Source organism: Perca fluviatilis, chromosome 6, assembly GCF_010015445.1.
Source record: "Perca fluviatilis chromosome 6, GENO_Pfluv_1.0, whole genome shotgun sequence".
Taxonomy (NCBI): Eukaryota; Metazoa; Chordata; class Actinopteri; order Perciformes; family Percidae; genus Perca; species Perca fluviatilis.
The window spans coordinates 9,951,734-9,969,535 of record NC_053117.1 but is presented as its reverse complement, the minus strand read 5'-3'; the positions used below and the strand labels follow the sequence as shown (position 1 = coordinate 9,969,535).

The 17,802-nt window shown below is 39.6% G+C and overlaps 1 protein-coding gene across 6 annotated transcripts in view; it reads right to left on the bottom strand.

Moving 5' to 3' along the window:
* LOC120560959 (golgin subfamily A member 7-like) overlaps window positions 1-17,802 on the bottom strand; it is a 54,006-nt gene that overhangs the window by 11,519 nt on the left and 24,685 nt on the right. For 5 of the 6 annotated variants that reach the window (XR_005639542.1, XR_005639543.1, XM_039803877.1 and 2 more), the window contains exon 3: window positions 16,298-16,450. Coding sequence is in view for 4 of the 6 variants with exons in the window: in XM_039803877.1 (XP_039659811.1) it covers window positions 16,298-16,450 (153 nt within the window). In the remaining 2 variants the exon portion in view is untranslated. Of the gene's footprint in view, window positions 1-2,620; window positions 2,754-16,297; window positions 16,451-17,802 lie in introns of all 6 variants that reach the window. The other variant, XM_039803879.1, reaches the window with a different exon arrangement.

The window sequence follows — 17,802 nt, the reverse complement described above, 5'->3', positions numbered from 1 at the left end:
GCTCACACATACCAGCGCAAAGCGGCTTCCAACTGCCGCCTTTTGTTACAAAGTCTCTATACGGACTGTGAAATGTGAAGTTTGAGTGCTCGTTTCCCAAGGAAATAACATTTGCTAGTGTTTCTGTTCAGGTGCGTTCAGGGTGTCATTTTAAAGCTCAGACTCTCATTTATAGTGAAACCAACCATGTCGTGTCATGTTTTGAACTTCTCATATTTATTTTGTTAAAATACTTTGTAATAAGACACAGTTTCGACAACATACAATTGGTTTATGGATTTTGAATGCTGAAGATCTAATGTTTTAAAAACAGTATAACATTCATATCTTCTATAAATAGGCAATTATAAAAAAGGGATTTTTAACTACACGTGGGATGTCCCCGGTACTGGGGGCTCTCGGGTTCAAGAGGTTAACAGAAACTACAATAGCATGCTAAATAAAACGATCCTCAAGTTAAAATAAACAGGTTATTATTAAAGACAGCTTTGAATTTGTCATCGAATCAATTTCTGTACCTTTAGTTTTTTTTAATATCTTCAAATACATGAAAAGGGGCCAACCAATTCAACAGGATGAAATTACAAAATATACCCATCATTTTTCTCATGCTAGTATAGCCAGATAAAAGTCAAAACCAACTGTTAAAAAGGCACCGGAATACAGAAAATTACACAATGGTTCGCAGGCGCATGGTTCAAAAGGGTTGTACTTAGTGTCTTAATTAATCATAGGTGTGTTTCGGGTGTAACATGCAATAAACCAATCAGAGTTTAATCTCCCATTCCCTTTAAAAGCCAGGCGCGTCAGTACCTTGGCACATTGCTATCTTGATGGTGGATTAGCGACTTAACATTTTTACTTTTAATCTTTTGCATGTCCCTGTGTGCACTGTTAAAAAAAAAAAAAAAGTTATTTCACTGGAATTTACTGTATAATTTTACGTTTTTTTTTCTCATTTTTTCTACATTAATGCCATAAAAATACAGAAACATACTTTTATTTAAAAAAAACCCCATTAAATTAACATTTTAGTCTGTAAATTGATATAATGATATAATATAGTTGTTTAACAGAATAATTCCATTGCTTAATCATACCTGCAAACTCAGAAGGGCAGAAAAAAGGGACATCACCCATCACCACCACCCGCCCCCCCCCGGGAATAAAATAATTTCTGATAGTTAATCTAAACAATGAAAAAGGAGCCAAAAACGACAGTCTGCTTGTTTATCACAGGATCAAAATTTAAATGATCTATAAAAATGTTTTTACGTAACTAGCGTCCCGTGTGGCGATGTTTCAGTTCCCTCTAACGTCCGTTTTCGGAGCATCAGAGAGAAGCGCGGGCATTTAAGTGGCACCTTATTTAGGTTTAGGGATGCACCGAAATGAAAATCCTTGGCCGAAACCGAAAAACCGAAAAAGAGGAAACCAAGACCGAAAACCGAAACACCGAAAGAAATTATGGCAATTATTAGTACCATTGCATTTATGGCTTTGACTGTGTACTAACTTTACTAAAATTAAGGCATTGCAATTGTATAAATTAATATTAAAGTTTAATTAAAAAAATATCTAGCAGAAATATGGCTACAATCTGATAGTCACATACAGTATATAGTAGCCTAAGAACAGAATAGCTTACCTATTGGAACGGATCGGGTACTGACACACGTGCAGGTCGCGGTTTCTGTTTGCGTCATCACAACATTTTCGGCCGTATTGTTTCGGTGATAAAAGTATTTCGGCCGAATATTCGGTGCATCCCTAATTAAGACTGTCCTTATGTAACGATAGCCTTGAATGTGAACCATGCACCAATTGTAATGTTAGCTAGCTAGGTAAATATATAACTACATTATATTTGTCAGTTGACTAACGCTAAAGTTAATTTAGTATAACGTTCCAGGTTTAACTTAAGTTTCCTCGTGCAAACACGGACCTGACAAAGACAGGTGGCAGTTAGCTTACTAAAACGTTACTAAGTAACGTTAACTTGCTAAGTAACGTAAGGTTACTAGTAGACAGTTTAGCAGGTCAGCTTGATTAGCTGGGTACTAATACTAGTAATTAAGGAAACGTTATAACGCTTCATTGCTCCTAACGCTAGGTAGTTAACATAACCGGTAAACCGCCGTTTAACGTTACCACCTAGCTAGGTTATGCCTATGAGAGTCTGCTTTGTGGACCACAACATCTTAATTTGAACGTGATCGTTATTTTCACTCATGATTCAGTGTGTCCAACTTAACATTACCATTCTGTCTTTCCAGAGAGAATATTTCCATTCTCACTTTCCACATAAAAATGGGGAACTGAACAACCTCAGAAATATGATATAGGCTACTAGGTTTCTCCCTCCAGACAATTGCTGTAAATCTAAATAAATAAATACCTGGTGGTCAAAGCTGGGAAGCCTCCACAAATAAATCTATGTATAGTACTGTTACAGTAATTTTCAAATCTCACCCTAATTCTTTAATCCCTGTTTAGGCAAGATGGAAGAAAGGAGGATACCAAGATAAGAAGATCAAGGAGATAAAGAAAGCTAAAGTAAATAGATGTTCACCATACAGTATCACACATTATCAGCTGTACTTTACCACATCTTTCTCACCCATGTTATGGCTCTCATTCTGTGTTCAGTTTGACAAGGCTCAACAGACCAGACAGCTCTCCCACAACCAGCCTGAGAACCTGCTTACGGTCTGAATAGCCTGGGTGAGGTTGAAGACTTGTGCATCAGATGGCTGAAAAAAGGATAGCCCAGAGTAAGAGGGAGCCCAGCAGAGGCTAAGAAGGAGGCAGCAAAGGAGTTCACAAACCCACATACAGCTGAAGGAGGTACCGAATGACATCTGGGCTCCATTTCAGAAAGCAGGTTTAGTGAAAACGCTGAGTTTGCTAACCCTGAGATGAGGGTAATTCTGGGTTTTCCGTTTCAGAAAGAGAGGTAACCTCGGACTCTGAACCTAACCTGGTCGGGAGCAGGATTTCTTCTTTTAGTCTCCTCCCTCTGACACAGCGCTCTTTCATTTCATCATTCATTTATCAGTCTGAATCAGGCGCATTTTAGCGCAGTTTGTCATATGCATGAATAAAAAAACAGGGTTGGTTTATTAACCATGTTAGGCAGACTATGAAACTTTTTTTCTCGAACATGGCATTTCCTTTTGTTGACGATCCCGTTGATGAAGAAGCTGCATTACTTTGCAGGGAGTTAAACATACACTACTGGTCAAAAGTTTTAGAACACCCCAATTTTTCTAGTTTTTTATTGAAATTTTAGCAGTTCAAGTCCAATGAATAGCTTGACATGGTACAAAGGTAAGTGGTGAACTGCCTGAGGTTAAAAAAAAAAAAAAAAGGTTACCCAAAACTGAAAAATAATGTACATTTCAGTATTTTACAAAAAGGCCTTTTTCAGGGAACAACAAATGGGTAAACAACGTAAAGCTGTTCTGCAGCAATGGAGGTTGATCAACCTTTGAAAGTTGGTGCTACCAATTCCCACAGGTGTTCCAATTTGTCTGGATTACTTACAACCCCTCTGTTTGTATAAAAGTATTGTTGGAACACACTGTGGTACCATACCCTCGTGAGCATTTTTTTAACAGTATTGTACTGCAGAAAGTAGTGTGTTGCCATAGAAATGGTGGGAAAAAGGCAATTAACAATGGAAGAGAGACAGACCATCATAACACTTAAGAATGTTGGTCTTTCCTACAGAGAAATTGCAAAGAAAGTCAAGGTGTCAGTGAGTACAGTATTCTTCACCATCAAAAGGCACTTAGAAACTGGGGGAAACTCTGACAGGAAGAGGTCTGGCAAAGCCACAACAGAATCAGAAGACAAGTTTCTGAGAGTCAACAGCTTGCGTGATAGGCGGCTCACAGGACAACAGCTTCAAGCACAGCTTAATAGTGGTCGTAATAAGCAAGTCTCAGTTTCAACTGTAAAGAGAAGACTTCGAGCTGCAGGTTTGATAGGTCGAGTTGCAGCAAGAAAGCCATTGCTAAGATGTCAGAATAAGAAAAATAGGCTTGCCTGGGCCAAGAAACATCGTCAATGGACTACTGAAGACTGGAAGAAGGTGTTCTGGACTGATGAATAAAAATTTGAAATCTTCGGTTCACCACGCAGGAGTTTTGTACGCCGTCGAGTAGCCGGAAGGATGGTTCCTCAGTGTGTGACATCAACTGTCAAACATGGAGGAGGAAGCATGACGGTCTGGGGCTGTTTTGCTGGATTCAGGGTCGGTGATTTGTACAGAGTGAAAGGCACCCTGAACCAAAACGGCTACCACAGCATTTTGCAGCGCCATGCAGTACCCTCTGGTATGCGCCTAGTTGGTCAGGGGTTCATCCTACAGCAAGATAATGACCCAAAACATAAGTCCAAGCTATGCCAGAATTACAATTAATTATTGTAAAAGAACAAGATGGTAAGCTTAAAAACATGGAGTGGCCAGCACAGTCACCAGACTTAAACCCCATTAAGCTGGTTTGGGATGAACTGGACAGAAAAGGGAAAGCAAAGCAACCTACAAGTGCCACACATTTATGGGAACTTCTGCAACAGAGTTGGGAAGAACTTTCTGAAGAATATTTGATTTCCATTGTAGAAAGAATGCCACGAGTGTGTTCAACTGTTAGATCTGCCAAAGGGGACTACTTTGATGAATCAAAAATTTAGAATACATTTTGGTTTATAAATTGATTCCATGATTTCTTTTTTAACTCAAATTGTTCATTTGTTCTATTCTTTCATTTCAGAGTACAATAAGACATTGAACTGCATGAATTTCAATAAAAACCTGGAAAAATTGGGGTGTTCTAAAACTTTTGACCGGTAGTGTATGTCGAGAGATGATATTGAGGCCCCGACGCATTTTAATTTCCAGATAACTTCCTATTTGAGCGGTATCGTTTTTCTTACAGATAACTGATAGACTGGGGAAAAAAACTAGCCTACATAACCTACTCCATCCTCATATCATTAATGTCACCCATCTTGGGCATGCTCTACATCCTACATGGGTGTTTTCAGTGTCATCTTTGAAATCTTTCTCATTTCATTGTTTTTGGATTTTGGAGAGAGTTTTTCATGTTTACTGACATTTTGAACACACATGTATGAATTCCCAAATTGCCCATAGTTCCCGTTTTGCTATAATGTAATGTACCAGACAGTTTTTGCTCCCATAAGTTTATTCATGTGAACTTTAAGGATAGCACTGTTTAAATAGTTCATTTATTTATAAAACAAGCAGTAAATGGTCATTTTATGATACTTTCTGGTTATGATACATTTTAAAATCTCATACATCTCAAATAGGGATCTGTAGTGAATGGATTGGACAATGCTGTAAAATGTCAGCAGAAAAATGTATATATTTATTGTGTGTAAAAGTAATTGATGAAAATGCACTTTTACAGTAGATATATTGGTGTTGCTTGCTATTACTGTCAAAGTTTATATAAAATAAACATGTATGTGCATATAATGGAGAGTTGCTTGTTATTAAGGTCAAAACATGTTTATATAAAGTAAACCCCCTACTTCAATGAGGAAAAGTCTGTAGATATACCAGATAGTTGCTTTTAAATTACTATAAAACAATGTTTATATAAAGTAACCTCATATATTAATAGTAAGGTTGGGTACCAAAACCCGGTTCCACTATGGCTTTTTGTACATGCTCTGAAACGGACGTAAAAATATAACCCTCTCTCTGTAGTCTACCGTTAGCTAGCTACCGTAAATGTAGGCTACTTTTAAAATGGCAATATATTGTTCAATTTAAATCATTTTCAATTTAAAAAAAAACTCCATACATTTTTTTTATGCCTTTTTTTCAGTTTTTCAAGAATCGGTTTAGCAATCGGTTAGGAATCGGAATCGTTTTAAAAGTACTGGTTCAGCATCGGAATCGTAAAAGTCCAAACGGTACCCAACCCTAATTAATAGTAAAAGTATGTATATACATTGGATAGTTGCTTTTAATTACTATAAAGAACAGTTTATATAAAAGTAAAACCCCATACAATAAGGAGATACAGTCTGTAGATATATTGGATAGTTGCTTGTTATAACTGTCAAATAATGTTTATATAAAGTGAACATCATAATGGTAAAACTATGTGTATATATTGGATATTTGCTTTTTATAACTAAAAAAAGAATGTTTATATAAAGTAAACCTCATATATTAATGGTAAAGGTATGAAAATATATTGGAGAGTTGCCTTTTATAACTATAAATGAATGTTTATTTAAAGTAAACAACATACATTAATGGTAAAAGTATGTAGATATATTGGAGAGTTGCTTGTAAATACTCTCAAATATTGTTTATATAAAGTACTGACTATTATTACAATGTTTCTGGAAGGTATTATCCTATTATCTTCTCTTTTTTGTACAGTAAAAAAAACAGTATTAAACCGGAATTTACTAGAAATCTGTACTTTAACAGGGAGTTCTTGTGGATGGATTGGATAATCTTGTGAATTTACCGTATGAAAACAGCAGTTTTCATTTAAATTATGTAATTTTAAAAAGGTATTTCTGCAATATTTCTTAGTTTTGATAAAGATTTATACATTTGTTTAACATTCTAGAAATGTTTTATAATAAGAATTTGTTTTAATTCTACAATATTTAGACTGTAAAAACACAGAAAATATTTACAGGAAATTTCTATATTTAAAAAAAGAATTTTCCTGTAAAATAATGTAAGGCTTTTTACGGTCATTTGACGGTAAGTGTTTGGCAACTTTGCTGCCAGACTTTTTACGTTTTTGTAACAACCATAGCGTGCGCACGCAAGTGCGTCTGTTTTAAACTAGCAAAGACGATTTGCGCTGCGTCGGGTGCAAGTTAGGGCTGCAAAGGTGTAATTATATTAATACATAAATGTTTTCCACTGCAGATTGATGATGTAACTGAGGGCCACATTCTGACTACACGTTTTAATTTAATCAATGTATACAGACCAACTGATGACACAGTCCATTTCTTTAACAATTATTTTTTAAGAATTTCAAAACTATCAGGCTAGTATATTATCGCAATTCCGTTCTTGATCCAAGTAAGTGGACAACACTCACAAGAACTAGGAAAGCATTACATCACTTTATAAATCAGTCCCTCCAGGATTTTGCGATCGCGCCAATTCAACTTATCACTGACTTTGGAGCGACTCGCAATTTTGACCAATGACGCAAAATTGGTTGACGTATCCCGTACGTCGCCAAATTCAAATTCAGTTCCCCCCGCTACTGACGCGCACACACAAACACACAGTGGATGCAGGAAAAACCAGAGATGAGATGACACGATGACCTAATTTGAGGACAGCTACGCTCGTTATTGTAAGTGCAATGATAAGTCCAATAAGTACTTTATGTATGAATGTGAGTCCCAGGCCAGGTTAGGAAACTAAATAACAATGTAAAGATCAACAAGCCACTGACACATATGTTCAAATTTGATTCATTCAATAAATTAATTATTTTTTGTCTTAAATTTTCATATTATACCAACATTTGCAGCATCCTGAGCTTTTTTGGAAAGGTTACTAGGAAAACTCAGCCCAGAGTAGTTTTATTCTCCCCAAAACAAGTTTCCTTTTTATTTTTAAACTATACTATACAAACTATACAAAAAGAAAAAAAAAAAAACTTTCACTGTCTCCTACAACTTCATTGCAACAAACATACAAAAGACATTGCAACTTTTATCGCAATTTTTTACAAAAGCTCCCACAAAAATCAGGCATTTTGGGCCGCAACAACCTCAAAAAAGGCCACGAAATCCTGGAGGGACTAATAAATTAAATGAAACTAGTGGATATATGGAGGCATCTGAATCCATCGAAGAAATTATTTTCCTGTTGGTCTAGTGCTAACAAAAGTCACTCTAGAATAGATTACTTTTGTTGTCAGCAGACTTCTTTCTACTGTAATATCAGAGGCTGCCATTATAACAGTACAGTCCTCGGATCTAGCAGCTGTATCACTAGTCTATGTGGAGCCAAAGTTGATACGCAAATCTCCTAAATGGAAATTTCAAACAAAATGGATGCACAACAAAAAAGGGAGGGTGACTTAGACATCCCTTAGATGGGTGAGAAGCTCAGTCATCCGTGAGGAATTCTGAGTAGAGCAGCTGCTCCTTTGAGTCGAAAGGAGCCAGTTGAGGTGATTTGGGCATCTGGTAAGGATTGACTTAAAGAAATACTTTAAAAGATAAATTGGCAACTCTTCTTTATGAGATGTATCTAGAATCCTTCAACAATGGCTACCTCTCAGCCTCAATGAGAGAGGCCTTAATCATCCTACTTCCAAAACAAAATGTGAGAATATGCAACCTATAGGTTTAATAAACACTAATACAAACATTCTCAGTAAAATGTTGGCGAAAAGACCGACCGACCGACGTATTTAATATTCTAAAATATTAGTTTATTTAAAATAGTATTGCACCTTTTTGTTTATATAAAATAGTATTGTACCTTTTTCTTTGTTTGTTTTTATGCTTGTTAAACTTTGTATGCTCAAGTTTAAAAATACAACTTTCAAAATTTTAGTAGCTTATTTTCTGCATTTTCCTTGATAATCAAGTAAAATCATGATGCCATTATATCGCATTTTAAATCGCAAAATGAATTTTTCTCCACATTGTGCAGCCCCTACTAGCCAACCCACCACATTCTTGAGCTGAAAAGCTGAACAAACTCCACTTTTTACTTTGGTAACAACCAGTCAATTTAAATTGCATGACTTTATGAGTACTCATAAAACCCAAACCAAGCCAAATGTTTTCTATCCCAGTTCACTCCTGTCCACTAAAAAAACAATTCTTAGAACAGCAAAAGACCACTGACCTACTGATCCATTTACATTCTATATGAACTGGGCCAAAATTCATTTCAAATCATATTTTATTTTGCTAGCTCTCAGGTCATAAAATGACTTACAGCCAAGCTAAAAGGTTCCACACAGCAGCAACACAACATCATATAGTACTAACTAGGGGTGTGACAAGATACCCAGCTCACGAGACGAGACACGACATTGGGTTCACGAGATCGAGACAATATTTTAACACTATTTTACAGAAAACTTTCAATGAAGAAATAAGAATCAAAAAATAGTCCTTTATTCAAATGAAAGTCACAAAATGAAAACCAAGCACTGAAAGGTTTTGGCATATACTCAAATGACTGGCTTCTCTCCTGTATACTTCAGAATGGGTTACTTATTCCATATGTATGGTGGAGAGTCGCTTTACTCAGAGAACCAAGGTTACAACATAACTAAGCGTTTTCTGGCAGTAGTTGAGACCATTGAGACCAAGGGCCCTATCTTGCACTCAGCGCAATTGCCTTTGTACACCGATGCATGTATCATTCCCATTTTGCACTCGACGCACAGCAGACTTTTCCCTCCACAGACGCACGTCGCTAAATTAGGAAATGTATTTGCGCTCCTGGGGGCGGTTCAGCGAAAAGTGGAGGCGTGTTCCGGCGCAAACGTTACCTGGTGCCATTTTGCAGTTTTAGAAAACAATTCCGCCACTGACCAGGAAAAACCTGATCTAAAGTCAGTGGCGCTAGTCTAAAGTCAGTGGCGCGTTATTCAGATGCTATTTTAAGGGCACATGCTTGGCTGTAATGTAGAATGTGCACAACGCACATACACTTTGCTTCTCTTATCTACACGGACGCAGCAGTTCCTATTTTTGCAAACCATACATAATTACAAGGAAAAATATTACTGAAAATGCGCTTCAGGTGATTGGATAGGTCAGGAGTCACTTTACAGTACAGTCCTCAAAAAGTCGCAGCATTCTTTGTGGCTTGTTGTGTTTTACACAACATTTCCATGAATCATGGATGTGTTGATGACATAAATGAGGAAATATTAGAGGACTTAAGGAGACGTGATGTTGAACTACGGCGGGATCTGGTCCGGGAGTGGCAATGCGCAATGTGCTCCTGTGGAACGGGTGGACGGAGATGGAGTAGGGGGAGGAGGAAGGGGCACAACCCGAGAGGCCGCAGCAACATCGCCAACCGGTTAAGATGGGCATTTATTACTTTGCCGCATCCCGGACAGCTCCTGCTGGCGTGCGCCAGGCAAATCCGGCGTCATAATAGCAATCCACCATGGAACAAGCGCACCTGCTCTTAAAGGGAATGTGAGATGACGCTCCGATTGGTTTATTGCACGTTACGCCCAAACCACACCTATGAGTAATGTAGCTACTTCAGACCAACCCATTTTAGATTTGCGTTGGATGCAAGAGTCATTTATCCCGCTGGTATAAATAGCAACAGCGCCCAAGATCCTCCCACAAAGCTACTTGCGTTTCACGTTTGATACTTGCGTTTCAGATCGTTAAAATAGGGCCCCAAATGTTTTGTAATTGAATTTGTCATTGTACAGTAGACCGAGAGAAATAAAGCTTATTTTGCACTTTTTACCTCGACGACAAATCTCGTCACACCTCTAGTACCGTATTTTCCGGACTATAAGTTGCACTTTTTTCCTACTTTGGCTGGTCCTGCGACTTATAGTCAGGTGCGACTTATGTATCAAAATATATATAATTAAACATGTTTTTAAATGTTAATTCATACTGAAAACATTACCGTCTACAGCCGCGAGAGGGCGCTCTAGGCTTGTGACAACTAGAATGCTGCTCCTAAAGACAACTGAGAAAGAAAAGAGATAACAAACTGCAGGTAGTAAAATATGCAGCCGAAAACAGTAATCGAGCAGCAGAAAGAAAGTTTGAAATGATGGAGAAACTTGTGAGGGACTGGCAAAAAGGTGACTCTTACTGCAATGAAGAAATCAAAGAAAGCTAATCGGCTAATCGCGGGCTGAAAGCAAGATGGCCAGAGCTGGAGGAAGGAGTCGGGAAGGGCTTGTCAACGGTGCACTTACGTCTCCACGCCTTTTAATACATCCATGCTCCACGCCCTGGTAGCTAGTTGTTCTGTGTGCTATTGTATAGTTCAATAACTGTTAATGTGTTACGTTAACAAACCGGACACCTACTGTATTCAGCCTGTTGTTCTGTGTGCTATTTTGTAGTTGCCGGATGAAAAAAAATAAAAAATAAATAAAAGTCCGGTGCGACTTATATATGTTTTTTTTCCTCTTCATGACGCATTTTTTGACTGATGAGACTTATACTCCGGAGCGACTTATAGTCCAGAAAATACGGTACTTACCCATTTTAAAAACATCTTCAATGCGGTGATCAGCGCAATAGAGTTTTTCCTCGCTCCCATCTTTTTCATCTCTAACCTTCTTTACTGTCCAGCCAAAGCGCTGCTACTAACCACTTATACTTAACTATATTTGGCAGCATTTCGCCACGTCGAGAGGATGTCCTACAAGTCGAAGAAAGAAGACCAGAAAAGGGGTGACTTGATGTCGGGTGCTGCAAAAGCCACGCTAACGGCTATGCTAGCCGAGCACAATGACTGAATTCAATACCTTTTTCCAGGCTGAATTCAGCACAGCGTTCTCCAAACTCGAGGCGAGGCTAGACAACATCCAGACTACTATATTGGATCACCAACAGCGTCTTTCGTCATTGGAGACATTTGCCAGGACATGAACCGTGGAGGCTAAGCTAGCTTCGGTGTATGGGGAGAGCGTTAAGCTAAGAGCTAAACTCATTGATCTGGAAAACAGAAACCGCCGAAACAATATAAGAATAGTTGGGCTCCCCGAGAACATTGAAGGTGATCAGCGGACAGTTTTTTTCTTTCTAGTTGAGGTTTTTGGCGAACAGACACTGGATTCAGCCCGGAGCTGGAACGAGCTCATCACACGCTAGCTCCAAAACTAGGCCCCGGCGAGAAGCCTAGGGCTGTCATGATGTGTTTCCACAGATTTCAGATCCGGGAGTTGGTTGTGCGCGGGGCTCAAAGGCTGCGGGGTAAGCTTAAATACAAAGGCTCCCAGATCCACATCTTTGAGGATTATTCTCCTGAAATAGTTGAGCAACGCTCTGCATACCAAGACGTGATGAAAGAGCTATACAACCTGGGCCTCAGGCCCACCATGTACTACCCAGCCAAGCGGTTTATTACGACCGGAGAGGGACTGAGGCAGCGGCTCATTTCCCCTGAGGCTGTGCGGGACTTCATCTCTTCTCAGCGCCGACGCAGCTCGGGACCCACAGAGGATTGATCTTGCCTGACAACGTAGCTGCTATAGTAAAACTGCCCAGATGGTTTTTGCTAACCCCACGCCCATACGATGGGCTAGCCTAGCTTGACGGCTCTAGGCAACAGGTCACTGTTAGCACCCGGCCTGCCAGGACATGCTAGCCCCCTGCTTCACTATGTACTGATCTGGTAAGACCACTCCAAGATTTGTAGCTGCAGGCTGCTATTGATACCTCAAGCTTTTCTCATTGCTGTTTGTGTATTCACATTCTATACTTTGAAGACTTGCCTTAGCTGACGTGGCTGGCACATTTAAAATGACTCTCTGGCCAGCCTGGGACGGGGCCGCCATGGGCCTCACATAGTCCAGGCTGCGGTGTGGCAACATATTTCTGCAATGTTTCTGTTTGACTAGAGTTTAACTATGCTTCTCCTGTTGTAGCAGCAACGCAAGAATCATTTTTTGTGAATCTGCACTCTCAAGTTGCAGGGGATATATTTCAGGTTGGATCTCAGGTCAGGGGACGCAGGTCTGCTCGATGGTTACGTGATGCCTTATCCTGCCTGTCCTGTGTGTGTGTATATGTGGTTGTGTCTGTTTTCTGTCATTTGTGTCTATTTTTTCTTCTTCAATCTCTCTCTTTTGAAATATTTGCCAAATTTTATGCTGAACTGTATATCTGACTGCCCTCCCACTGCAGATGACACGCTCAATGATATAACCTTCCCCCAAATAGACGTTGAATCTGTGAATGACTAGGGTGGTTTTATAACCACTGCTGAGGTTTTAAGAGCCATTAATTCCACTACAGAGTGGTAAATCCCCGGGGCAGGATGGCTTCACTGTAGAGTATTACAAAACATTTTCCGTTCTCCTCGCGCCAGTCCTGAGAGATGTGTATAACAAGGCATTTCGACATCGTTGCCTGCCGGACATCTTGTCGATGGCCACTATCTCCCTAATTCTTAAGAAGGGAAAAAATCCCCTGCTTTGCGGCAGCTATAGACCAATCTCACTCCTCAATGTGGAACTCAAAATTCAAAGGTTCTGGCACTCCCATCAGACATTTTCCGCAAAAACTTCTTACCTCTGGTCGAAAAAACTGAAAGTGATTTTGACCGCTGGTCGGTCTTACCGCTTTCCCTTGTGGCCAGGATGAATTTGATCAAGAAGGTTGTACTTCCTAAATGTCTTTATCTTTTCCAGCACATCCCGGTACTTATAGTTAAATCTTTTGTCGACAAGCTGGACAGGGCGATATCTAAATTTCTATGGGGCAGCAAACCGGCTAGGATCCGGGACGAGTTTGAGTAACTTCAACATCTGTGGGCACATGCCCGATTGTATCCCTCTTGCTCAAGATCTGGGGTCAGGTTAGGAAAAACTTTGGCTTATAGGGCCCTTCCGTCTTGACCCCACTGCTTAAAAACCATGTCTTTACACCTTCAAGTTCAGACCTGGCATTCAGGGCCTGGCACAGTAAGGGTATCGTCAGTGTCAAAGACCTATACAAGGATGGCATATTCTCTTCCCTTTATGATTTGCCTAAGTCACACCTCTTTCGCTTCCCCCACTTTTCAAACCGCCCCCCAGAAACCCTGACTGATTCCCTCCTGGCAATAGATCCTGACCGAAAGAAATGCGTTTCTACATTGTACAATAGATCCCGACTGAAAGAAATGCGTTTCTGCATTGTACGATCCATTATGCTTGACCTCCGCGAACCCTCGCACTTTGACAAAAGCGGCATTGGAGGGCAATTTGCACATGACTATTATGGACCAACAATGGGACCTTGCTCTGGCTATGGTTCACTCATCCTCCATATGTGCTCGTCATGGCCTAATCCAATGCAGGGTCCTTCATAAAGTCCACTACACAAACGCAAAATTGTCTAAAATATATTCCACTGTCCTGGACGCCTGTAACAGGGGTAACCAGTCTCCTGCCAACCATACTCATATGTTCTGGTCTTGCCCTAAATTAACAACTTTCTGGATGAACATTTTTGACACCATGAGCAGAGCCTATGAGCACATTATCCCCCCTAACCCTTTGTCAGCCATTCTGGCATTTCCCCTGATGCTAACCTCCCTGTTGCGCTGAGGCAGGCCCTGGCCTTTACATCTCTTATAGCTCGGAGACTGATCTTGCTCAACTGGAAGCTTTCCCGCCACCCTACACACGACCGCTGGATTAAAGAAGTGCTCAACAATTTGAAGCTTGAGAAGCTTAGAGCTTCTCTGAAAGGCTCGATCTCGACATTCATAGAGACATGGAACCCTTTCCTAGAACTCGTTGACTCCCTCAGCTGATCTCCTGATTTGGAGGACTGAGTTCCTTCTGGACTGCTCCATTTGACGCCAGCTGCCCACCCCCCTTTTTGTTTTCTCTCCTCTCTCTTTTAATTTGTCTACCTTTTTTATTTTTATCTTTTGGATGTTGAGTGTCCATACTGGTGTGCGTCTGTCAGTGTGCATGGGTCTGTATTGTTTGTCCCCGTCTGTTTTGGACCTGAACTGGGTTGGTTTGCGGGTGGGTAGGGGATTTGAGGGGAAGTGACATACCGTTTTAACTATGTTTTGTTCACCTTGACCTATGTTGTATGTCAGTTATTGTTAAAATTTAAATAAAAAAAGTTGGGAAAAAAAACCCATCTTCAATGCCACCTATACACTGTGTCATTGGTATGTCTACATGCAGCAGGCAATGCATGAGTCAGGATCTCTATGCTGTGCATCAAAAATGAATGTTCATAATTAGGGTTGGGAATCATATGGAATTTTTAGTACTGCCCATTTAATGTAAAGTATAACAATGAGTTTTGAGTTTGGTACTAGTAACAATACAATTACCTAAAAAACATTTTTTAATAAAAGAAGCATAACTTCTTAAATGTTAAATTATGTCACAACTAATAAGTAAGCAAGCTGACCAGACATCCATTGCCAACTTTAAGTACAAAACCATTTTCAATACTATGTGCTACACTATGTGTTCATTGGGTTATCGAGAACTGTTCAGAAATATATTCCTTAACAACCACGTTTTCATAGCAAAGATGAGATAAGAGGAAACTTATTTTATGGAACAAAACCTGTGACTATATCTCCATTTAACATTGTTGAAAAATAATAACTAAAATACTGCAACGAGAGTCTGTCGATAGACAGCGGCTCGTTCTTCGGCTCAGCATCTCAGATCAGGGAATGTGGCTTACTTTTTCCACAATTGTGAAACCTAATTATATATACTTAGCTAATTTTTTTAAACATCCAGATTTGGCTGGTTGGTTAATAACACGTTTTCCTGTGGTGTGACAGACTCCGTTATTTTTGCTTACCAGGAATTTAAGTTTGACTTTAGAAATGACCATATGGCCAAACCTAAAACAACTTCAACTACTGTACATAGTGGACAGACAGCCCACCAATAAAGAACAAGATTGTCCTTATTACCTCTACTGTTCTTATTTAAAAGAAAGCAATCATTATTTTTCCCAACTCAGGTGTGGGTGTAGAAAAAGTGATCTAACCACTTAGAAGTGGTAATCTTGAAATACTACTGTTTCACTGTGAAGCTTAGTGGATTTTCACATCGAATGCCATGTCTCCAATTAATTTAAATTAGGGATGTCTACTTTCCTGTAACAACTTGTATTTACACTTTTTCTGAAGCTTAATTTTGATACTAAAACTGAATAAACAGTTGGTTAAGTGTGTTGTTTTTTACTACAATGCTCATACTTGGTCTTGACTGAAACTTGGATTAAATGTTTACAACATTTTTGACAAATACCTTATTATGACTAAAATGCAACTAATACGTTAAAAAGGTCCCATGACATGAAAATTTCACTTTGAGGTTTTTTAACATTAATATGTTCCCCCACCCTGCCTATGGTCCCCCAGTGGCTAGAAATGGTGATAGGTGTAAACCGAGCCCTGGGTATCCTGCTCTGCCTTTGAGAAAATGAAAGCTCAGATGGGCCGATCTGGAATCTTGCTCCTTATGAGGTCATAAGGAGCAAGGTTACCTCAATATGCAGCCCTATTCATTTTTACTGTATGCATATATGCAGGTGAAATGTCTCCCACCTTCTCATAGTGAGTCTCCATACACAGGAAGATGGTGTAGGCTGTGAGGCAGGCCAGACAGCCTTCAATATATGACTGGCTTCCCAGTTTCTCCGCTTCAGCGTACAGGTTATTCAGTGTCTGCACCGTCTCCTCAAACTGCTGCTTGTCAATCTGCCATGGAAAGAAAAAAAGATAATTAGACCATGCACGGAGCCAAGTGTAGATTTGGACAGATGTGTGCGAGAGCTTTCTGTCTCTGTTGGGATATATTATCGTTTGATCCCATTTTTTTCCATCTCTAGATAAATGAGGGGCTGTATTTTCTTGGACTGGTTATACATCAAGGGATTGCTGGGCCACCTTCCCACATTGAAAACACCTCATGAAATTATTAGGATGCCTTGGCCAAATGCTCTGTGAATGTTTTTGGTTAATAACAGGACAAATGCACTGAAAGCAGGACACACACAGTGGAAATCCAGGCAGGATTCTTGATGGTTTCTCCTTCTCCAATGGCATAGGCACAATTTGAAAAAGATAAAGACATATCTCAGCTGTTCTGTACACTGCAGACAGCTTCTGGAATACAAACTGTAACCCAGAATGGCTGATAATCAAAATTGTGTTTCTCAAGAATTCCTAAAATGAAGGCTTTCTGAAGGGAAGACTGGTGAAGAGTGGAGAACTGCTGGACTCAAAGGCTGCCTTGACTGGGGTGTCGACACTAGTCCCATGCTGGAGTCCAGAATGGATCTGGTGATCTCTCTATGATGGGGAGGAAAAAAAGGAGCCTCCAGACCAGATGAGAAGCCAGCCAGGGGCCTCCTGAGCTTCTGGAAACCCTCCAATGTTCTGCTCCTTTGTGCCCGAGGAATGCAACAACAAGCTCCAACACATCAGTGGTCTTAGGCGTGTTTGATTACCGCCATTGAGAGCCTTTGTTCTCCTTCTAATTTTTCAATTCAGAGGTTGCAATTCAAACCACATTTCTCTGCCTGAGCGTCTTTCCATTATGTCTGATGCAGCCATATATGCATTCCAAAAATGTGCAAGAGTGCAAGGCTGAACATGGCTTACAAATTCAAGTGCAGAAGAGGATATTCTCTTAACTATAATTGTCACAAAATATGTGAACAGAGGAAATACATACAAGACACAGGTCTGTGAGCACTGACAGTTCCCAATTAATAAAACTCTCTGAATAATTTGGCAATCTAGCTGCCAAATACATTTACAACACTGAGTGCTATTCCAGTTATAATGGTATAATTCTCCAAAAGCATTAAAACAGGAAAGTGGTACCAAAAATAATAAAGCCCACAGCCTAGGATAATTATCTGCAAGAATGTGATGTTATAGCGTGCAAACCTCTGCAAATGAAGATCTGAACTGCATGGCAAAATCAACACGTGGGTAAAAAATGTTGGCTGAAAGGAACTTGAGGCTTTTTTTTAACATTAGGATTCTGCAAAGATCCTCACAAATGACAAATTACTCTTAAAAATGGAAGCCACTAAACAGTT